The sequence below is a fragment of the Gigantopelta aegis genome, chromosome 12 (genome assembly GCF_016097555.1).
Source record: "Gigantopelta aegis isolate Gae_Host chromosome 12, Gae_host_genome, whole genome shotgun sequence".
Taxonomy (NCBI): Eukaryota; Metazoa; Mollusca; class Gastropoda; order Neomphalida; family Peltospiridae; genus Gigantopelta; species Gigantopelta aegis.
Window position 1 is genome coordinate 40,667,771 of NC_054710.1, and position 25,132 is coordinate 40,692,902.

Here is a 25,132-nt window from a genome sequence, read left to right on the forward strand (position 1 = left end):
GTTCCACCTCCCGTGGACCCGTCCCTAGTCATCACGACGGCCGTATACATGTTAAAGAGATAAAGCGACTGTCCTGAGTTTGCAGCATTGTAAAATGCTTCAGATTAATAGAGTCATTTTACCTATTAAAATTGCTAACAATCAGTGGCGTACCCGTGGTGGTGTGGTGGTGGTATGTGTATGTTTTGTGTGTGTCTGTGTGTGCGTTTTTGTGTGTATGTATGTGTGTCTGTGTGGTGTTCTATTGTTAAAGGGAGACAACTAGAGTTGTCGGTTCGAGTTGTCTGTTCGTCGCACCAACCATGCCTGAAATACGAGAGTGTACAAGTTGTTCGAATAAATCCGTTGAGGATGAATACCGAGTATGTCATCGATTGCTAATACTACATGCTGATGATAAATAAGTACATATACTCGACTCTGCTACTACAATTTGGCGACGAGGATTAACGATTACCATGGGGGACAACGAAAACGGTTCTTTGCAAACTTTTCTCATTTCGGCACCTGCGCCATTTATGCCTGTTCCGGGGAAACAAGTAATTCCGTGGACTCAGTGGAAACGTATGTTTCTGAATTACCTACTCGCTTCAGATGCAGAATCGGCTACACCAGAACGAAAAAAAGCCATATTGTTACATTCGCTCGGAGTTGAAGGCCAGCGTATTTTCTATTCATTACCGGTAACGGCCGAAGACGCCGATAACCCGTACATTCAGGCTATGAAAACATTGGATAAACATTTTTGTCCGAAGGTAAATGTGGTTCCTGAACGATACCGCTTTAGACAACGAGCACAGTTACCCGGTGAATCGGTTGATTCCTACATTTCAGCGCTACGAGAGTTAGCTACGACTTGTGCTTTCCGAGATTTTGAGAATGAAATGTACCGTGACCAGTTGGTTGAAAAACCCAATTCAACGCGAATTCGAGAGCGATTATTGTTGGAGTCTAACTTGGATATTGATAAAGCAATGGAAATCGCAAGACATATCGAGAATGCAGTTAAAGATGCAAAGTCTATGTCTGCACCGACGGGAAATGACAGTTACACATTTAAAGGTGCATGTTCCAAAATTAACACACAGAAGAGACAATACAGTAAACCAAAAACTCGGAACATTCAGTGTTTCAGATGCGGATCCAATCAACATTTGGCGAACAACCCAACATGCAAAGCCAAGAATATGAGATGTTCATCCTGCAAGAAAATGGGACATTTGCAAGTTGTTTGTAAAAGCAAAAGTGCAGTTCGACAGCTTGAGTGTGAACAACCAAGTGATACGAGTTCCGAGGGACCCAGCTTCGAAGTGTTGGCAACTGACAAAGCAAGTGCAAACAAGAAAGTAGTTCAGTGTGACATTTCGGTTAATTCTGTGAACTTAAAACTTGTTGTTGATACAGCGTCTGATGTGTCTCTTATGTCACTGAAACTTTTTAAGAAACATTTTGACACAAATGCAATAGAACAGTGTAAGGCTAGCATTACTAGTTATTCCAACCACAAGGTAGGAGTAATAGGTAGCTTTCATGCAATGGTTTGCTTCAAGGGTCAGGTTTCACAAGGCACATTTTACATTGTACAGTCAGGTACCAGTCTACTGGGTAAGGATATTATTCAGACACTAGACATAGGTATTCATGGGGGGTCTTTGACCTGCTTTGCGACCCGAGGCAATGCAAGCTCTGATGAACCTAAATCAGATTCGGTGAGTATCCCTGACAGATTCCCACAGCTGTTTAGTGATAAGATTGGAAAGGTTAAGGGCTTTAAACACAAAATCAAAGTGCGTTCAGATGTTAAGCCTGTGCAACAAAAATTGCGCCGATTGCCATTTGCAGTGCGTAATGCTGTTTCTGCCGAGCTGAAGAAATTGGAAAATTCTGATATCATAGAACGTATTGATGCAAGTGAATGGATTTCTCCTATCGTGGTAGCATGGAAAAAAGATGGCTCAGTCCGTGTATGCGTAGATTTGAGAAAACCTAATGAAGCCATTATAGAGGATAGGTATCCACTTCCTAATATTGACGAAATGATAAGTGAAATGCATGGTGCAACCCATTTTTCAAAGCTTGATTTGAAATCCGCCTACCATCAACTTGAATTGGTGGAAAGCAGCCGAGATCTGACGGCATTCATTACACATGAAGGTCTGTTCCGTTTTAAGCGTGTTTGCTTCGGTCTTTCTTCTGCACCATCATGTTTTCAAAAAATGATGTCTACAATTTTGTGCAATGTTCCAGGTGTTCAGTGTTTCATTGACGACGTGATTGTTTACGGCCGAACTAAAGCTGAACATGATCGCAACTTGAACTTGGTACTCCAGCGGTTGACTGATGCTGGTTTGACGTTGAATGACAAATGTGAGTTCAATGTTCCATCCCTTACAGTTTTGGGTCATGTGATCTCGAAGGACGGTGTGCGTCCAAACCCTGATTTAGTCAAAGCCATTTCTGATGCACCTGTACCGACTAATAAGGATCAGTTGAGGTCTGTTTTAGGGCTCTGCGGTTACTATTCCAAATTTGTGCCAAACTTTGCAGCGCGTATACAACCGATGCGATGTATTCAAACTGCTGAGAAATTCAAATGGACTGAAGAAGCTAACAAAGCTTTCAAGGACATTAAGTCTGCTATAGTTAACAGCCCTGCTCTTGCTCTATTCGATCCATACCTTGATATCATTGTAACTACAGATGCTAGTGGATATGGTTTAGGTGCAACACTCACACAGGTGAAAAATGGTTCAGAAGTTATAGTTGCATGCGCATCTCGCAGTCTAACTGCATTAGAATTGAAATATTCTGTGGGAGAGCGTGAAGCTTTAGCATGCGTATGGGCAGTAGAAAAGTGGCATACATATTTATGGGGTCGTAGATTCACTTTGCGTACAGATCACCAAGCACTTGTGACACTGTTGAGTTCAAAAGGGACGGGTCACAAACCAATGCGAATTGCGCGATGGGCAATGCGGTTGTTACACTACACATATGACATACAGTACAACCCGGTGTTCAAAATAAAGTGCCGGATGCACTTTCTAGATTGCCATTGTCTACAAGTAAAGACAAAATCCAGGATGAGGATGAGGCTGAGGCTGTGTGCCAACTTTGGTTTGAACATGTAGAACATAACATTGCGATAACCAGAGAACGTTTACAGCGAGCAACGTCTGAGAGCTCGATTTGTACTCGTATTTCCCAATACATTCAGAATGGATGGCCTTGTACAAAAACAGAAATTATTAATGATCTGAAACCATTCTTTCAGGTGAAAGATGAGTTGTCTGTACATGACGGCATTATTTTCCGTGGGGAACGGGTGATAGTGCCAGATGAACTTTGTGCACATGTGGTGAACTTGGCACATGAAAGTCATCAAGGTATAGTGCGTACAAAACAGAGGCTGAGAGATTTGTATTGGTGGCCAAAGATGGATATTCAGGTTACTGAGCTGGTAAAGTCGTGCATTACTTGTCAGTTGAATGACAAATCTGCTGTTACGCGGACAGCACCTACGCAGCCAGTACCACTTCCGAATGCTGCATGGAGAAAACTTGGTCTCGATTTTGTCGGGCCAGACTATTCTGCACCGCCTGAACGGCGATATATTATTTCCATGATTGATTACAGGAGCAAATGGCCAGAGGTAGCATTCGCTTCGGATATAAGTACCAAACAGTGCTGAAGTTTCTTGTTACAGTTTTCAGTCGAGAAGGTTATCCCGACGAAATTGTTACAGATAATGGGCCTCAAGTGGTGTCCCATGAATTTGAAGAATTTCTACGACACAGAAATATAAAACACAGGTTTTCTTCGGTTTATCATCCGGAAGGAAACATGAGGTTGAACGTTTAAACAAAATTCTGTCCGAAACCATTCAGTCTGCAAGAATTCAGAAAAAGGATGTGAAAAGCACAATGGTACAATTTCTTGGTGCATATAGAGCGACTAAGCATGCTACTACAGGCGAGTCTCCGTCTTTTATGCTGCATGGCCGACATATGCGTACAATGCTTGACATTAAAGGGGTAACGCTTTATCCCAATCCATCTACTAGTACTGAGGTTGAAAATAGAGTGGCAGCGAAACAAGCTAAGAGCAAGGCATATGCTGATAAGCGGAAAGGCACAAAAGCGAGATTTTTCAAACCTGGTGACTATGTTCGCATAAGAAAACCATGGCATGTCAAAAAGGGTGAGAGCAAATTCACTGCACCGATAAAGATTGTTTCTCAGATTAGTCCTTTTACTTACAAAATGGAAAATGGTTCAAATTGGAATGTTAAATTTCTTGCTCCTTTTTATGGTAAAGTACCTAACCAGTTTGATGAGGGGGAAGATGTGTGGTTTGAAACTCAGGTACACAATCACTTTGAACAAAACCATAATCCAAATATACCACAACGTGTTAGAGAACCCAGAGTTCGCAGATTACCTGCATGGACCAAAGACTATGTTATGAAGTGACATGGTTAGATTTGAAGGGTTGAATTGCAGGTAGACAAAAGGTTAATTGAAGTGTTCATTTAACTGAGGGCTTAAAGACTAGTTAGTTTTGAAAATGTTAACATTAATATGGTTTTGCTATTTTAATAGTCAGCTGTTAATAGTTCATAACACTGTCTACTGTTTTATTTCTTACTCAGAATTATCTATTGTTTGTAAGTTTAATTTCAGTTAGATATACCTTGTGAAAGCAATTTTCTTAAGAGAAGGGGAAATGTGGTGTTCTATTGTTAAAGGGAGACAACTAGAGTTGTCGGTTCGAGTTGTCTGTTCGTCGCACCAACCATGCCTGAAATACGAGAGTGTACAAGTTGTTCGAATAAATCCGTTGAGGATGAATACCGAGTATGTCATCGATTGCTAATACTACATGCTGATGATAAATAAGTACATATACTCGACTCTGCTACTACAATTTGGCGACGAGGATTAACGATTACCATGGGGGACAACGAAAACGGTTCTTTGCAAACTTTTCTCATTTCGGCACCTGCGCCATTTATGCCTGTTCCGGGGAAACAAGTAATTCCGTGGACTCAGTGGAAACGTATGTTTCTGAATTACCTACTCGCTTCAGATGCAGAATCGGCTACACCAGAACGAAAAAAAGCCATATTGTTACATTCGCTCGGAGTTGAAGGCCAGCGTATTTTCTATTCATTACCGGTAACGGCCGAAGACGCCGATAACCCGTACATTCAGGCTATGAAAACATTGGATAAACATTTTTGTCCGAAGGTAAATGTGGTTCCTGAACGATACCGCTTTAGACAACGAGCACAGTTACCCGGTGAATCGGTTGATTCCTACATTTCAGCGCTACGAGAGTTAGCTACGACTTGTGCTTTCCGAGATTTTGAGAATGAAATGTACCGTGACCAGTTGGTTGAAAAAACCCAATTCAACGCGAATTCGAGAGCGATTATTGTTGGAGTCTAACTTGGATATTGATAAAGCAATGGAAATCGCAAGACATATCGAGAATGCAGTTAAAGATGCAAAGTCTATGTCTGCACCGACGGGAAATGACAGTTACACATTTAAAGGTGCATGTTCCAAAATTAACACACAGAAGAGACAATACAGTAAACCAAAAACTCGGAACATTCAGTGTTTCAGATGCGGATCCAATCAACATTTGGCGAACAACCCAACATGCAAAGCCAAGAATATGAGATGTTCATCCTGCAAGAAAATGGGACATTTGCAAGTTGTTTGTAAAAGCAAAAGTGCAGTTCGACAGCTTGAGTGTGAACAACCAAGTGATACGAGTTCCGAGGGACCCAGCTTCGAAGTGTTGGCAACTGACAAAGCAAGTGCAAACAAGAAAGTAGTTCAGTGTGACATTTCGGTTAATTCTGTGAACTTAAAACTTGTTGTTGATACAGCGTCTGATGTGTCTCTTATGTCACTGAAACTTTTTAAGAAACATTTTGACACAAATGCAATAGAACAGTGTAAGGCTAGCATTACTAGTTATTCCAACCACAAGGTAGGAGTAATAGGTAGCTTTCATGCAATGGTTTGCTTCAAGGGTCAGGTTTCACAAGGCACATTTTACATTGTACAGTCAGGTACCAGTCTACTGGGTAAGGATATTATTCAGACACTAGACATAGGTATTCATGGGGGGTCTTTGACCTGCTTTGCGACCCGAGGCAATGCAAGCTCTGATGAACCTAAATCAGATTCGGTGAGTATCCCTGACAGATTCCCACAGCTGTTTAGTGATAAGATTGGAAAGGTTAAGGGCTTTAAACACAAAATCAAAGTGCGTTCAGATGTTAAGCCTGTGCAACAAAAATTGCGCCGATTGCCATTTGCAGTGCGTAATGCTGTTTCTGCCGAGCTGAAGAAATTGGAAAATTCTGATATCATAGAACGTATTGATGCAAGTGAATGGATTTCTCCTATCGTGGTAGCATGGAAAAAAGATGGCTCAGTCCGTGTATGCGTAGATTTGAGAAAACCTAATGAAGCCATTATAGAGGATAGGTATCCACTTCCTAATATTGACGAAATGATAAGTGAAATGCATGGTGCAACCCATTTTTCAAAGCTTGATTTGAAATCCGCCTACCATCAACTTGAATTGGTGGAAAGCAGCCGAGATCTGACGGCATTCATTACACATGAAGGTCTGTTCCGTTTTAAGCGTGTTTGCTTCGGTCTTTCTTCTGCACCATCATGTTTTCAAAAAATGATGTCTACAATTTTGTGCAATGTTCCAGGTGTTCAGTGTTTCATTGACGACGTGATTGTTTACGGCCGAACTAAAGCTGAACATGATCGCAACTTGAACTTGGTACTCCAGCGGTTGACTGATGCTGGTTTGACGTTGAATGACAAATGTGAGTTCAATGTTCCATCCCTTACAGTTTTGGGTCATGTGATCTCGAAGGACGGTGTGCGTCCAAACCCTGATTTAGTCAAAGCCATTTCTGATGCACCTGTACCGACTAATAAGGATCAGTTGAGGTCTGTTTTAGGGCTCTGCGGTTACTATTCCAAATTTGTGCCAAACTTTGCAGCGCGTATACAACCGATGCGATGTATTCAAACTGCTGAGAAATTCAAATGGACTGAAGAAGCTAACAAAGCTTTCAAGGACATTAAGTCTGCTATAGTTAACAGCCCTGCTCTTGCTCTATTCGATCCATACCTTGATATCATTGTAACTACAGATGCTAGTGGATATGGTTTAGGTGCAACACTCACACAGGTGAAAAATGGTTCAGAAGTTATAGTTGCATGCGCATCTCGCAGTCTAACTGCATTAGAATTGAAATATTCTGTGGGAGAGCGTGAAGCTTTAGCATGCGTATGGGCAGTAGAAAAGTGGCATACATATTTATGGGGTCGTAGATTCACTTTGCGTACAGATCACCAAGCACTTGTGACACTGTTGAGTTCAAAAGGGACGGGTCACAAACCAATGCGAATTGCGCGATGGGCAATGCGGTTGTTACACTACACATATGACATACAGTACAAACCCGGTGTTCAAAATAAAGTGCCGGATGCACTTTCTAGATTGCCATTGTCTACAAGTAAAGACAAAATCCAGGATGAGGATGAGGCTGAGGCTGTGTGCCAACTTTGGTTTGAACATGTAGAACATAACATTGCGATAACCAGAGAACGTTTACAGCGAGCAACGTCTGAGAGCTCGATTTGTACTCGTATTTCCCAATACATTCAGAATGGATGGCCTTGTACAAAAACAGAAATTATTAATGATCTGAAACCATTCTTTCAGGTGAAAGATGAGTTGTCTGTACATGACGGCATTATTTTCCGTGGGGAACGGGTGATAGTGCCAGATGAACTTTGTGCACATGTGGTGAACTTGGCACATGAAAGTCATCAAGGTATAGTGCGTACAAAACAGAGGCTGAGAGATTTGTATTGGTGGCCAAAGATGGATATTCAGGTTACTGAGCTGGTAAAGTCGTGCATTACTTGTCAGTTGAATGACAAATCTGCTGTTACGCGGACAGCACCTACGCAGCCAGTACCACTTCCGAATGCTGCATGGAGAAAACTTGGTCTCGATTTTGTCGGGCCAGACTATTCTGCACCGCCTGAACGGCGATATATTATTTCCATGATTGATTACAGGAGCAAATGGCCAGAGGTAGCATTCGCTTCGGATATAAGTACCAAAACAGTGCTGAAGTTTCTTGTTACAGTTTTCAGTCGAGAAGGTTATCCCGACGAAATTGTTACAGATAATGGGCCTCAAGTGGTGTCCCATGAATTTGAAGAAATTTCTACGACACAGAAATATAAAACACAGGTTTTCTTCGGTTTATCATCCGGAAGGAAACAGTGAGGTTGAACGTTTAAACAAAATTCTGTCCGAAACCATTCAGTCTGCAAGAATTCAGAAAAAGGATGTGAAAAGCACAATGGTACAATTTCTTGGTGCATATAGAGCGACTAAGCATGCTACTACAGGCGAGTCTCCGTCTTTTATGCTGCATGGCCGACATATGCGTACAATGCTTGACATTAAAGGGGTAACGCTTTATCCCAATCCATCTACTAGTACTGAGGTTGAAAATAGAGTGGCAGCGAAACAAGCTAAGAGCAAGGCATATGCTGATAAGCGGAAAGGCACAAAAGCGAGATTTTTTCAAACCTGGTGACTATGTTCGCATAAGAAAACCATGGCATGTCAAAAAGGGTGAGAGCAAATTCACTGCACCGATAAAGATTGTTTCTCAGATTAGTCCTTTTACTTACAAAATGGAAAATGGTTCAAATTGGAATGTTAAATTTCTTGCTCCTTTTTATGGTAAAGTACCTAACCAGTTTGATGAGGGGGAAGATGTGTGGTTTGAAACTCAGGTACACAATCACTTTGAACAAAACCATAATCCAAATATACCACAACGTGTTAGAGAACCCAGAGTTCGCAGATTACCTGCATGGACCAAAGACTATGTTATGAAGTGACATGGTTTAGATTTGAAGGGTTTGAATTGCAGGTAGACAAAAGGTTAATTGAAGTGTTCATTTAACTGAGGGCTTAAAGACTAGTTAGTTTTGAAAATGTTAACATTAATATGGTTTTGCTATTTTAATAGTCAGCTGTTAATAGTTCATAACACTGTCTACTGTTTTATTTCTTACTCAGAATTATCTATTGTTTGTAAGTTTAATTTCAGTTAGATATACCTTGTGAAAGCAATTTTCTTAAGAGAAGGGGAAATGTGGTGTTCTATTGTTAAAGGGAGACAACTAGAGTTGTCGGTTCGAGTTGTCTGTTCGTCGCACCAACCATGCCTGAAATACGAGAGTGTACAAGTTGTTCGAATAAATCCGTTGAGGATGAATACCGAGTATGTCATCGATTGCTAATACTACATGCTGATGATAAATAAGTACATATACTCGACTCTGCTACTACAGTCTGTTGGCGTCTCTCTCTCTCTCTCTCTCTCTCTCTCTCTCTCTCTCTCTCTCTCTCTCTCTCTCTCTCTCTCTCTCTCTGTGTGTGTGGGCCATGGTCCCCCAATCAAACCTTTTTTCTAAAAGCTGCATTAATTTGTTTAAAATCATCATCCATCCTAACATAGTGTGGGTTGGCCCCCAATATGGGTTGCCCCCCAATATAAAACCCTGGCGACACCAATGCTAAGAATACGAGTATCTGTATATTCAAAGTGTTTGTGTTTGTGTGTAATGTTTTCAGCAATTATTGTTCTTTTTTTTGCGATATATATCTATATCTATATACATACATATATGTGGTGATACTCTAAACGGGGAAATGTCTTAAATATGTTATTTTATCATCCATTAAAGGCTTTTGTAGGAGATATCCCTGGAACTGTAATTTGCGATATTCTCCTAGGAGATATTGCTTCCTATAATCTTGATTGGTCAAAATTTAATCACAAGACAATCTGTTGTTACGTCACTGTGTATGTTTCAGCGCTAAACCTATCATTAGTGACGTCACGCCACTGTCGTTCTGCTAGTTAACGAATATATCGCTGTCAAATATAGTGACATTCAACCCACATTACTAACATTGTTTACAATTGTCGCAAATAAAAAAGAATGATAATGGATGATAAAAGGAATACCCTCTTCGTGTCTTGTGATGTCATAATTTATCTACACTCTAAAAGTATAAAAATCATCGGCGAGCCTCGGATTTAATACTTTTATCAACTCGTGCTGATAAATTATGATATCACAAGACATTCGGGGAGTATCCTCTATTTAGTCATAAAAAGATCGGTTCTTCTTTGACCTCATGATAATATTATGTCGGTGAGAAATCTGATACTTTGTTGCCGTCATACAGTCTCTTAAAATTAAATTTTTAAAAAGTCTACGGTACACCTACGAAGTCTCGGCGACTTTTGTTTCACAAAAAACCCTAGCGAAATTAAATCGCCAGGACTTTATATGGTGTATTCAAAATTACATTATATATTTTGTTTGTGAGAAACACGTCTGTCAAATGTCTGTCTACACTGGCCGACAGACACGTATCCTTTGCTGTCGTAGACTGCAATTACGTGGACATATTAAAAACAACAAAAATGTTAGTAATGCATTGCCCCAAAGAACTCGCTATTCAGAAGCGGATCGGGGGTGGGTTGGGGGGGGGGGGGGGCAGGGGCTCGGGCCCCCCCCCCCCTAAATTTTGCGATAGTTATAATTTTATTATATATTAATTTTAATTTTTACGACCCACTCCAAACATGCCCCTGTTCCCTTGGCATTCCACCTCATGTCACTGCCCCCGCCCCCCTAAATGGATTTTCTGAATCCGACACTGCTATTGATAAGAGTATAAAGTTTGTTTTGTTTAAAGACACCACTAGAGCACATTTATTAATTGAGCATCTGCTACTGGATGTCAAACATTTGGTAATTTTGACAGTCTGAGAGAGGAAACCCGCAACATTTTTTCCATTAGTAGCAAGGGATTTGTTTTTATATGCGCCATCCCACAAACATGATAACACATACCACGGCCTTTGGTATACCAATTGTGGTGCACTGGCTAGAACGAGAAATAGCCTAATTGACCCTACGACGGGAATCGATCCAAGACCGACCGCGCATTAAGCGAGAGCTTTACCATAAGGGTCTCCACGAGTACTCGAGTACTCGGGCACGGGTCGAGTCTAGCAAGACTCGAGTCCGTCCACAGGACTCAATGGACAATGTAGGACAATAATTTCAGCAGTAGATAATCAACAATATAAGTTACACAATAATTATATGAACATGCGCTAGTTTCTCTTCTAATTTGGCCGTCCGTCACAACACTGAACATATCTACTGGTTTCTGGATGCAATACGATGGCATGATTTGGCATCCATGTTCAGCACTGGAATTAGGAGGCTATTTTACTTATTCCGTAGTCTCATTATTATCTAGTGTAAATATCGGGTACTCGGGTACGGGTCGAGTTTGACCCTCGAGTACTCGGAGTCCAATATTTTGGACGCGTGGAGGCCCTATAAATGACCATTGCGCTACGTGTCAGCCCTAAATAATCGAAAAGAGACCAGCCTGAACATGTGAATTTCTTCTTTAAAGGGACACACCCTAGTTACGGCTAGTTGTTAACCATTACGGCGTTGTTTTTCGCTATTAAACCCATTTTTTCACAAATAAAATTGCACTTTACTTACCGTTTATTATTTAGAATATACATTTCCATTCACCTGAAGTGTTTTTTGGTAATCCTGGTTTTTGTAATACCACAAAATGCATTTTTCGTATTTCATAAATCGCACGCACGTCTGAGAAAAAACCGTTGAGTAGACAAGGTCTAATCTATTTTTAGAGGGGATATTTCCATTTCAATGTCACAGACGTTGGTATATCACGTGACCGTTATCATTTTGGTTCGGTTTGTTTTCTCGTGCACGGTTCGCGCAATTAACATCCGATTTGTTGTTGTTCATTTGTGAGATTTTTCTTACGATATCTGGAAAGGGGATACAACCAGGACAGAACAGTTGGAACATGTCCAGGAGAGGTGAAAGAAACGCACCCCAAGTCTGTGAAATTTGTCGTGACGTAGGCATTGTTGTGCTTCGAGCGACATCTACCGGTGACATCAGAATACTAACTTTCAAAATTATTTCAAGCAATTGGGACATGGGGGTTCCCATGGTATTTATCGATATAAAACCTACTTTTTCACTCCACTTGATAAAAACGTGATCTAAGTGTGTTACAGGTTTGTAGATTAACCAAATTATAATTTATTTTCGCTGGATGGAACTAGGGTGTGCGGCTTTAATAGCGCTTGTTGCAGCCAGTGCTCCACGACTAGTATACTGGGCTACTATACCTCCTGCCGCTCTCTGTTATTAATGTCAGTGCTTTATTAATTTAATAATAAAAAGGAGGGGGAGGGGGGTGGTGGACACGTAAAATCTTTAGGTTCGATATGGGTTCGTGTGTAGATTAAGAATGGAGACGTGCTCGCATATTGATGTAATCTGATAAAAGAGTTTCGCCTGAGTGATGTTGAAGGTTATTTAAATTTCATTTCGATGGATTCAGGATTATTCCTCTTCTCGAACATACTCTTTGACCCCACAGTGGCAGCGCGGCGTCACGGAGAGGAGAGGCGGGTCATCCCCGATACATCCCAGAAATCAACTCTGATTAAACACAATCACTGAAGCCGCGTGTTGCAGTGGGCAACATGCTATGACGCAAGCTCTTTGATCATCTGTGTGTGAATAGAGGGGCGGGACCTAGCTCAGTGGTAAATCGCTCGATTGATGCGCGGTCGGTCTGGGATCGATCCCCGTCGGTCGACCCATTGGGTTATTTTAGTTCCAACCAGTACATCACGGCTTCAATGTGCTCTAGTGGCGTCGTCAAATAAAACAAACTTTACTTTTACATCACGGCTGGTGTATCAAAGGCCGTGGTATGTGCTATCCTGTTTGTGGGATGGTGCATGGGAAAATGTAGAGGGTGTCATAATTACCAGATGTTTGACATCCAATAACAGATGATTAATAAATCAATGTGCTCTAGTGGTGTCGTTAAACAAAACAAACTGTAACTGTGTGAACAGTTACACCAACAGCACTGTCGAATATCCCTCAATGTCACAGACAAAAAAGAATAAATGTTTTATTTTAACGACGCACTCAACACATTTTATGTACGGTTATATGGCGTCAGACATATGATTAAGGACCACACATATATAGAGAGAGGAAACCCGCTGTCACCACTTCATGGGCATGGGCTATTCTTTTCGATTTGCAGCAAGGGATATTTTATATGCACCATCCGACAGACAGGGTAATACATACTACGGCCTTTGATATACCAGTCGTGGTGCACTGGCTGGAACGAGAAATAGCCCAATGGGCTCACCGAAATGAATCGATCCCAGACCGACCACGCATCGAGCGAGCGCTTTACAGCTGGGCTACGTCTCGCCCCTACAAGAGAACAGAACCCCGTTTTACGAAGCGATCTTAATGCTAAGATCACTTTAAGTGCATAACTACCATATGGACTCAAGGTGAAAACGAATTCCACAACATAGTAATACCCACACTCCAAACAGCTATGATGGCAGTACCCATGACGGGTGCTTCCAGTGGGGCAGAGTATGATCACCTTTCGCTAACACCTGGTATTATAACTGTTTTGACAGTGATCCATGAGTGTACGTCATTACAATTGTACTTATTCTAATGTGCTGTGTCCGGTACTAGTTTTAATTTCGTAAACTAGTCTGGTGGTGGCAGTCCTCTTTGTGACGGTGCAAGAAGGATGAAATCTCCAGAGAATGATCTCCTAGGGAGTGACTATCCTCCTACAGACGAATTATAAGATAGAGATTCATGGAATCAACCACTATTTTGTCAAATGCCCATTCCACTCTGCACTGTGCAGACATGTAGCCCTAACCAGAGGCGGATCTAGAGGGAGGGAGGGGCACGGCCCACCCTATATTTTGCGAGTTATAATTTTATTATACATTACTTTTAATTTTTTTTATGACCCCCCACCCCACACACTCCAATCCCTCCTCTAAAGTTCCTTTGGCATTCCGCGTCATGTCAATGACCCCCCAAATGGATTTTCTGAATCCACCACTGCTAACTACCGTATTGTTCCTATTTGTAGCACCCGGGCGCGATGCAAAACACAAAGGGGGCGCGCTAATTAGAGTACTAGAACACGTTTCGTAATACGTGTGAAAAATCCTCGTATCAAACTGTCAATGCGTCTGGCTCGCTGAGACATCAAAACTTTTCCGCCGAGTCACTCCACCAGTGACGTTTTCTTGTTCAAATGACGTAGCGTACCGTACATCATCAGCTGATTTATCGAAATACATGGTACTGTGCACGTAGGCATATAGGGCCTGCGGAGTGTATTTGAAAGTGGGGTGGGGGAAGGGTGTGTGATTGAGACCCCTCATACTCGCCCACTTCATTTTGTCACCCAGTCTGAATATATTTTTATTTAGTGGCCAATGCCCTAGGATTGCGGTACACACTCTGTCTGCTCTTTGCAAACATGGCGAGCTCTAGTAGTTCAATGTCGCGCAGGTCTTATACCGCTGCGTTTAAACTGAAAGTCATATCCGTTGCTGAAGAAAAAGGCAAGCATCATGCTGCAAAATTGTTTGGTATCCACCGCAAACGGGTCCAAGATTGGTGTAAATCGAAAGAACACCTTAAATCGACAAAGAAAACAGAAAAAAGAAAGCCAGGCGCCGGAAGACCAGTTAAGTACACTGATATTGAAAACGGTGTTACGGTGTCGGTGTAAATGGCCTCAGACCACAATTAATTTCGCTATATGTTTCTATATAGCCTTAGTGGCTATAACATTTTTATTAATATCAGCAGGCCCGTGAAGTTTTGTATGTACCTTTGCCTGCATGGGGGACACATACCCTGAAAAGGACAACCCCTGTTGTCCAGCTCTTTCTCCCAGCATATTGGTTTAAACAGACACACCCTCTAAACCAGGCCGGAGTACACCCATTTTACACAAAAAGCACTACTTTTGCATGGGCCGGAATTACCACAAACAAGTCTTCAATGTCAACAAGTTACACATGTTTACAAACTACATGCTATCCCCTGTCACTTCAGTCAAACAGTTGCCACTTCATAGCTGTCTGCCATGAAATAATCACAGTCAAACAGCAGACTACTTGCGCGGTGAAACTTCCGAATTTTGGACAACCAAATGGGAAGATAACTGTAATCTGAGGCCAAATACCTACCGGTATGTTTGTACTTCCGGTTTTGAACAGCGTTAACGGAGTGTCATGCGTTCATTCTGCGTGGAGATAATAGCGACATACATTTGATAAACGACATGTGTGACATACTGTTCGCCCATACTAGTGTCGTAGTGATTCACCTGTTTGGATTTTATTTGTTTACCGATTATAATCATTGCAAGTCGGCAGTCAGGTAAGCCAGTTTTACTATTTTTTACGGGTACCGATTCATGATACATTTCTCGTGATCATAGGGGGCGCTTATATTAGAGGGGGCGCTACAAATAGGAAAAATACGGTATGTAATACAGATTTGTCGTTCAGGTTTATTACAAACAAACCGTTCCGCAACGACATTAAAGTGATATGCATAGTCACTTGGATGGCTTACAACTTCAGCCATACAAGTTACTACTGTCGTCTACGCTATTTGATTTGATGGTATACACTCAAGATGATTTCAGATTTTCTTATGATAATAAAACGCTTCACGTTCTAAAGCTTATGTCCAATTTCCTGTATTCTACATTTGTTTTCATTACGATCATTCGGAGCACTACACGAGCGTGACGGAGATAACGCATCCTCTATTAATGTAAACTGTTCATGTTTCTACACTGCAGACGATTCTATACCCCAATCATGTAGCGTGTTTCAAGTTAAGTCTCTGTAACAAACCAATGGAAACGCTCATTCCAGCAATGTTGAGGTTTTCCAAATGTCAGAGTATGCACACTAAACGGTATACTGTGTTAAAGGGACATTTCTGAGTTTGCTGCATTAGTTTCCAAATAATGAAATATTTCTACGATTAAACTTATACATGAAATATATTTTCTTGTTTAGAATATCAGTGTCTGTATATTCAATGTGTTTCTGATCGTCTTAATATTTTATTAGGAAAAAAAATGAAATTTAACCTAGTACAAATATTAGAACGATCAGAAACACGTTTAATATACAGCCACTAATATTTTATACAGAAAAATATATTTGATATGTAATTACATTCGTTAAAAAGTCTCTGTTGGTCAATAACACCTTAAAAATTGCAGCAAACTCAGGAATGTCCCTTTAAAGAAGAAACCCCTTGCATGTACACACATTTTTAAGTATAGCAATGAGCACTGACATTTCTGAATACAATATATAGCAATGAGCACTGACATTTCTGAATACAATATATATAAAATATATTTGATATGTAATTACATTGGTTAAAAAGTCTCTGTTGGTCAATAACATCTTACATATTGCAGCAAACTCAGGAATGTGCCTTTAAGTCCCTATAATAAACCAATGGACACGCTGATTCCAGCAATGTTGAGGTTTTCCAAATGTCAGAGAATGCACGCTAAACGGAATACTGTGTTAATGGCAACAAAAATATTCCTATCATCATAAAAATTAATTGCTTTTTGTCCGATTTCGTGCTGACTGGGATATGTTTGTACTGATGGCTGCATTTCGTGCTGACTGGGATATGTTTGTACTGATGGCTGCATTTCGTGCTGACTGGGATATGTTTGTACTGATGGCTGCATTTTGTGTTCAGCATTCAGACATAAATGAAAGGTGTACGTACACAATTCATAACATTAATAATAAGTAGTTTTGTATTTATATATATATATAACAAATAGATTAAATCAACAGTAACTATAAAAACATCGCCTCTAGAACAAAATAACTGATGAAAATATATCTTAATAATAATGATAATAATAATAAAAAGTTAAAACAAAATCATCATCATTATCATAATTTACATCATCATCATCATCACCACCATCATCATCATCATCATCATCATCATCATCATCATCATCAGCACCACCATCATCATCATCATCATCATCATCATTACCACCACACAGATAAATATTCCAGTCATAGATATTTCGTCATCGCGTTTAGCTGCATCTAAAACTGTTACGAGTTAAGCTATTTTCTGAGCTGGCATAAACATCACAATGATCGGAATCAAATATTCCAAGACATTGTAAGCAACATGATTAAAATGACATCAAATCCGCTACCAGACGCATTAGGGTTTTTTCCGTTACACAGATAAACCTGCAACCCTGCCCTTAACACTATCACGGAGGAATCCATTTGCTTTGCAAATCATCGGATTTACTTTTTAGAATGTGAATCATCGATGATTTCTTTTTTTGCTGTAAATATGATGAGGCACAAATCCGGTGCAGTATTGGACAAATCAAGTGGCTTTTTTTCTTAATGGAATCAGAATGTTACTTAGCCGTGGGATAACACTGGTAAACGTGTTAGTTTGGGCGAGACAGGAAGAAGGTTTTCAAAGAGAGAAAAAAGGAGAGAAATCCATACTGCTTCGTCACATCCGGTGGTAATGTATAGACGATGGTTGACAGATTTTTCCATAAGCTGATATCCATTTGTGAAAATAATAACAGCAGCAGCTGATTAGAGAAGAAAATTGTCAGTGTCTAGTTGTGCGAATGGTCTTGCTTGGTGTCCTTGGACGAGCATTAGCTATGTTGTGATGGGTTTTCCATTTAAATATTTTCCCAGTGAGTATGGAACTGTGATAGTAATGAGTACAATAAATATGAAGATGGCGATGATGATGATGATGATGATGATGATGATTCTAATTATGGTGAAGATGGTGATGATGATGATGACATTTATGGTGAAGATGGCGATGATGATGATGATAATTATGGTGAAGATGGCGATGATGATGATGATGATAATTATGGTGAAGATGGCGATGATGATAATAATTATAGTGAAGATGGCGATGATGATGATGATAATTATGGTGAAGATGGCGATGATGATGATGATGATGATGATGTTTGTGATGAAGATTATAATGATAATGACGACGGCGATGTTGATGATAATGATGATGATGTTTGTAATGAAAATTATAATGATAATGACGAAAACAACGACGACGATGATGATGATGATATTTGCGATGAAGATGATAATGGTAATGACGACGATAAAGAAGAAGAAGATGATGATGATGATAACGAAGAAGAAGAACATGATGATGATGATGATGATGATGATGATGGTAGTTGAAAATATGATAATGTCGAGAACGATAACGCGAATAAAGATGATGAGAACGATGATAGTAAATATGGAAACAAAGATACCCAGAGTCGGCTTTTGAAGGCGATTTAGTGTTATTTTACAACTATTCTGTTTGGAACAGTTTGTATGATGATTTGTTAATTTTATGCTATATAATATGATTTAATGGAAGTTAAATGCAAGCCACGAAACGAGGAACAAGTCACGTATCAGCAACCATAGAATAACGAAGTGGCACTTAGTGTATGTTGTTTCTGACACGACTGCGTTCAGTGACACCGAAGAGCGCTAACGTTCGTCAACAATCCCATTAATTCCCCATACAGTAATCATTTTTAAAGCAAACTGCATAAACCAGTCTAGCGAATGTTTTATTGCTCTTTCTTACGTGTGAATTATACTGGGTTCGTCTCTAGCTACCGGCTCCCATTATATTCCAAGTTTCAACGGTTCAGTGAGGTATATATATATACTACTCAAAAAAATTTAAGGGTCAAAAATTTATAACCAAATAAGTTTCAGAGTGTATTAGATTGATGATGTAAACTACACCAACAATTTTATTTATTGTTCCATATTTACAAAAAACCCACAAATAAACGTCACTGTATACAAGAAAGTCACATGACATGCTGTCAAAGTTGAAGGCTGTCAAACATGGATTTTACACATTAGAACATTCGTTTAATAGTGTGTGAATCCACCCCTGGCGCGAATACACTCGACACATCGTTGCCTCATGCTGTTGATCAGACGTCTGAAGAACTCTTGGGGAATGGCATGCCACTCTGCCATAAGAAGTTGACCCAGATCATGAAGGTTGGCCGGAGGGGCATGGTTATCCCGAACTCTCCTGCCTAATTCGTCCCAGGCGGTCTCTATTGGGGCCAAGTCAGGCGAATATGCTGGCCAATCCATCCTGGCGATACCTTGTTGTCTGAGAAAGTCCGTTACCACCCTGGCGCGGTGGGGTCTGGCATTGTCATCCTGCAGAACTGCCCCGCCGCCAATCTGCTGAAGGCCTGGGAGAACCAACGGCCGGATAATCTCATTCAGATAGCGGATTCCATTCAGATTGCCATCCACCACATAGAGGGGGGTCCTGTGGTGGATAGAGATGCCGCCCACACCCTGACGCTGCCACTACCGAACCGGTGACGTTGTCTAACGTTAACGTCAGCGAAGCGCTCCCCAGGACGTCTGTAGACACGAACCCGGCCGTCGTTGAACTGGAGACTAAACCTGGACTCATCAGTGAACATCACTCGACCCCACTGAACACGTTGCCACCGCAGATGAAGCGTGCACCAGTGACGTCTGGCCGTTCTGTGACGTGGTAGGAGTGGTGGTCGAACAGCCTGGTGACGGCAGCGTAGATTATTGGCTCTCAGACGATTGCGTATGGTTTGATCAGACACTCGAGTTCCAGTCGCAGTCAGCAGATTGTCACGTAATCGGCGTGCAGTGGTTGTGCGTTGAGGTAGAGCCATATTGGTGATGTAGCGGTCCTCTCTATTTGTAGTGCTTCGGCGTCTTCCCGAACGTGGACGATTTCGAACAGAATTCGTTGCTTGGTACCGTTGCCACAGTCGGCCAACGACACTCTGACTGACACCAAGTCTCAGAGCAACATTTCTTTGCGTATTGCCATCCTGAAGCCAAGCAATAGCCCTTCCTCGATCTTCGATAGTCAGTTGAAGTCGTACCATTGTCGAATTTGGAGTGTGCACCGTACACGAACGCAAGCTCCAATTATACGGAAATGTAGCATTGGGAACATGGAATACACGTGCAAAGCGTGCAAATGAAGCGCTTTGTGAAAAAGCAAGTTATGGGCACTTAGCAGACCTTTCGCTTTCGCCCTAATTTATGTGCAAATGTAAGCATGTTTTCGCCATTAGAACTAGTCGACAGTGTCAATGACAGTGGATTTTATTTCATTTATGGGTTGCTTAGACCCACTTTCATCAAAATAGAACAATACCATGCGTGACATTATGGTCTAGCTAATATAATTGACATTCAGAAAATAATGTCGAAAATATCGTCTGACCCTTAAATTCTTTTGAGTAGTATATATAAGGTGAATTCATACTTTGTTTGCCCACCTCCTGCGCAAATGAAATAATGTGTTTCATTAGGTATACTAAAAAGCGTTGAACGAACGCGCAATGAAATTTAATATGAACTGTGTTAAAATCATACTGAACTGACTGAAACATGAGGCTTAGGTTTGTACAAGAAGAGGACTTGGCGAGTCAACTAGTGAAGTATAAATCTAGCTACTACGCTTGACTTCCCTCACACTACCGGCCTCGGTGGCGTCGTGGTTAGGCCATCGGTCTACAGGCTGGTAGGTACTGGGTTCGGATCCCAGTCGAGTCGATTTTTAATCCAGATACCGACTCCAAACCCAGAGTGAGTGCTCCGCAAGGTTCAATGGGTGGGTGTAAACCACTTGCACCGACCAGTGATCCATAACTGGTTCAACAAAGGCCATGGTTTGTACTATCCTGCCTGTGGGAAGCGCAAATAAAAGATCCCTTGCTGCTAATCGGAAAGAGTAGCCCATGTAGTGGCGACAGCGAGTTTCCTCTCAAAATCTGTGTGGTCCTTAACCATATGTCTGACGCCATATAACCGTAAATACAATGTGTTGAGTGCGTCGTTAAATAAAACATTTCTTTCTTTCTCTCGCACTAACCCCAATCCCTGGAGAGCTCACAAAGAGAAGGTTTGTGCCCAGGACAGCGTGCTTAAACATTAATTGGATATAAAAAACAAACTTCTCCCCCTGTCATGGACAGACCTATCTGGCGAAGTCAGGGGTTGTGCCCACGACAGGCGTGCTTGAACAGTTCTCTGATGGAAGCATGCCAAACATTACCCACACCTACACTAACAGCTAGTCAACAACCCTCCATGGTTAACACGACGCTAAGATAACTGCTTTGTGTACCTAGGACAACGTTATTATTGAATAAACCCTGACACAGCCATTCTATTTTCTTAGGACCATAAAATATTTAAGAAAAAGAAAATACAAAAACCCCCAAAAAAAACCAGAAGAAGAAAAAGCCACTGCACATATTTCTCGCTCACTAATCACTAAATAATTAAACATCAACCCTCTGGGAAAGCTGCGTTGTGTGCCCAGGACACCGTGCTTAAAATGTTATTGAATATATACAAAGATTGCAATGCAGATTGTATTGTGTTGTACTGTATTGTATTGTACACGTAACTATATTAATGCAATTGTATTGAACTGTACTACTGCACTGCGTTGCATTAATTTGTACTGTGCTGTACTGTATTGTACTGTATTCTACTGTTATGTGGTGTATTGTACTGTATTCTACTCTACTGCATTGTTCTGTATTGCATTGCATTGTACTGTATTGTATTGTACTGCATTATACTGTTATATAGTTTATTGTACTGTATTCTACTCTATTACTTATTGCATTGCATTGTACTGTATTGCACTGTATTCTATTGCATTGTACTGCATTCTATTGTTACGTGTGTATTGTATTGTACCGTATTCTACTGTTACGTGTGTGTACTGTATTGTACTGTATTCTACTACATTTATTATACTGTATTGCATTATATTGTACTGTATTATATTGTATTGTATTCTACTGTTACGTGTGTATTGTATTGTACTATATTCTACTATATTTATTCTACTATATTGCATTGTATTGTACTGTAGTCTACTCTACTGCATTGTATTGTACTGTATTCTAATGATTTGTATTGTATTCCACTATATTGCATTGTGTTGTACTGTACTCTATTGTATTGTAGGACGGGATTTAGCTCAGTCGGTTGAGTGCTCGCTTGAGATGTTTGCGTCGCAGGATCGAACCACCTCGGTGGATCCATTCAACTGATTGTTTTTTTTCTCGTTCCAACCAATGCACCACAACTGGTCAAATGCCGTGGTATAATATATGCGTTTCTGTCTGTTGGAATGTGCATATTAAAGATCCCTTGCTGCATTAGGGAAAATGTAGCGGTTCTACTCTGATGACTAGATGTCAGAATTACAAACTGTTTGACACCCAATAGCCGATGATTAATAAATCAATGTGCTCTTGTGGTGTCGTTAAACAAAACAAACTTTAACTTTTTAACTATTGTATTGTATAAATGGCCATTACACAAGTGATTTCTTGCTCACTAACTACTAAACCCTCTGAGATAATTTTGTGTCCAGGACAGCGTGCTTAAACCGTAAATAGTTGTAAACAAGAAAATCGAGTAAATATGACATGAAGTGAACGTGGGCCGAGTCCTCGCTGCCCCAATGTCCTCAAAGGTTGCATACATCAGGACACAAAAGACAGTTCGGGACACCCACTCGGCAGGTACTCGAACAAATGAAGACCCGTCACCAGAACTTATTATTTCTCAGATCCAATCTCCGTCGACGATAACTCTTCATGTTGTTTTCAATTACGTTGTTATGGGCAACCGCATCAGTGATGCAAGTGGCGTGCGGCCTGGGCGATCAGAGATTTGGAGCACGTGTCACAGAGGGCGCTGCAATCTGTGACAAGGAGGGAAACGTCCAATCGTTTGGCGGGGTTTCCATTATCCCTAGACTTTCCGGTAGTCACTTGTATACATACACCCGCTGTTTTAATTGTAATTTTCGAAGGAAAATCGTATGGTCGATGCTAGTGGTAAAATGGTTATCTTGTTAGTACAGATTTCTCATGTGTGAATGAATGGGTGATTAACGACTCCAAACTCATCATGTTTCATTCATCATGTTTGATTCATGATGAAAATTTCAGGTCTGACACATTACTAAATAAGGAAGGAAGGAATGAATGAATGAAGGAAGGAATGAATGAATGATGGAAGGAATGTTTTATTTAACGACGCATCACTCAGCACATGTTAATTACCGCTATGTTGTGGTTATGTATGTGTGTATGTGTATGTATGTATGTATGTATGTAGGCCTATGTATGTGTGTGTGTGTATGTATGTATTGATGTATGAATATCTATATATTGTATGTATGTCGAGGTTGACTATTACATACATAGATATTAACGCACTGGCGCAGGGGATAATTAAATCCTTTCTGGCCTCACAAATTGTCCCATGCCGTTGCTGGGATTCGAACCTGTGGCACCGATTCGTCCGCAAATTGCAAGACTAACCACGATACGCTCTGAGCTATTGAAGCTTCCATAAAAAGGAAGCTCTTTAACTCAACCATATGCATGGGGCCTACAATCTACGCGGTCGATCCCGCTTACGTGCATGAAACAGTGGGCAGACCTGGCACTGGCTAGTATGTATTGATGTATGAATATCTATATATTGTATGTATGTCGAGGTTGACTATTACATACATAGATATTAACGCACTGGCGCAAGGGATAATTAAATCCTTTCTGGCCTCACAAATTGTCCCATGCCGTTGCTGGGATTCGAACCTGTGGCACCGATTCGCCCGCAAATTGCAAGACTAACCACGATACGCTCTGAGCTATCGAAGCTTCCATAAAAAGGAAGCTCTTTAACTCAACCATATGCATGTATGTATGTATGTATGTATGTGTGTGTGTGTATTTATGTATGCATGTATGTATGTATGTATGTATGTATTGATGTATTGATGTATGAATATCTATATGTTGTGTGTATGTCGAATTTGACTATTACATACATATATTAACACACTAGCGCAGGGGACAATTAAATCCTTTCTGGCCTCACAAATTGTCTCATGCCGTTGCTGGGACTCGAACCTGTAGCACTGAATCGTCCGCAACTTGCAGACTTGCCACGATACGTTCTGAGCTATCGGGTCATCCTTAAAAAGAAAGCTCTTTAACGAGAGAGAGAGAGAGAGAGAGAGAGAGAGAGAGAGAGAGAGAGGAGGGGAGAGAGAGGGGGGGGGGGGCACTGTCTTCAAATACATAGACAGTAAGACAAAGAGAAGAAACCCTTCTGTCACTATATAGGTCACCTTTACCACTTAGCAGCTGTACACGGTATCGACACAGGAAGTGATGGTGTGGTACCTTTAACCACCACAACACACATCCCGGCGCAGACTGGCTGCCAGCGCGCGCCTACTTTTGGCCGTCTGCTGTAACACCGGATGGCGGCTTGCTGTCAAGACGTTTATTCGGCTGCTAACGGCGGATCAGTTGCACGGAAATACGTGCGGTTGTGATGGACACGTGGACGACGATCAGCACAATCGTCATTACTGCAGTCAGTAAGTTTGACCAGTAGGGCAATTCCACGACAGATGACGTTTAATACACTTTCAGATATTTTTATACGCCCGTCTTTGATGTGTCTTTGTATGATATTTCGGTTTTTTGTGTCCGTCCATAAAGTTTTCGTTTCCAAAGAGTATCTTTCTTATCAATTACCTACTTTTCACGCATTGCTGCCCATTAAAGAAAATTCTTGTCCATGCCATATATTCCTTATCAATTCATATAGAATCAGCTAGAGCGATCTTTAAAGGGACATTCCTGAGTTTGCTGCACTTTTTAAGATGTTATCGACTAATAGAGACTTTTTAATGATTGTAATTACATATCAAATATATTTTTCTTAGTAAAATATTAATGGGTCTATATTAAACGTGTTGCTGATCGTTCTAATATTTGTACTAGGTTAAATTTCATTTTATTTCCTAAAATATAGTTTTTTCGTACGTACGAAATTATTTGAAGACAAAATCCATTTTGGGTTAACACATTAAATATACAGACACTG

General features: G+C 40.8%; 2 protein-coding genes across 2 annotated transcripts; both read left to right on the forward strand.

Annotated features, from left to right (window-relative positions):
* The first annotated feature begins 458 nt into the window (after positions 1–458).
* On the forward strand, positions 459–3,691 carry LOC121386044 (uncharacterized protein K02A2.6-like). The gene is made up of 2 exons (XM_041516843.1): positions 459–2,837; positions 3,275–3,691. Exons 1-2 carry the CDS (start codon positions 459–461, stop codon positions 3,689–3,691), a joined length of 2,796 nt encoding a protein of 931 aa, XP_041372777.1.
* Positions 3,692–5,469: 1,778 nt separating this feature from the next.
* On the forward strand, positions 5,470–8,346 carry LOC121386045 (uncharacterized protein K02A2.6-like). The gene has a single exon (XM_041516844.1). The coding sequence runs from the start codon at positions 5,470–5,472 to the stop codon at positions 8,344–8,346; it is 2,877 nt and encodes a 958-aa protein (XP_041372778.1).
* The last annotated feature ends 16,786 nt before the right edge of the window (positions 8,347–25,132 follow it).

What these genes read in the sequence shown, in the direction of transcription:
- LOC121386044 (XM_041516843.1), top strand. Translation starts at nt 459, where the DNA reads ATGGGGGACAACGAAAACGGTTCTTTGCAAACTTTTCTCATTTCGGCA. An exon ending in AGCGTGAAGCTTTAGCATGC is followed by an intron (nt 2,838 to 3,274) that starts GTATGGGCAGTA and finishes CCATTCTTTCAG; the next exon opens with GTGAAAGATGAGTTGTCTGT.
- LOC121386045 (XM_041516844.1), top strand. Translation starts at nt 5,470, where the DNA reads ATGGAAATCGCAAGACATATCGAGAATGCAGTTAAAGATGCAAAGTCT.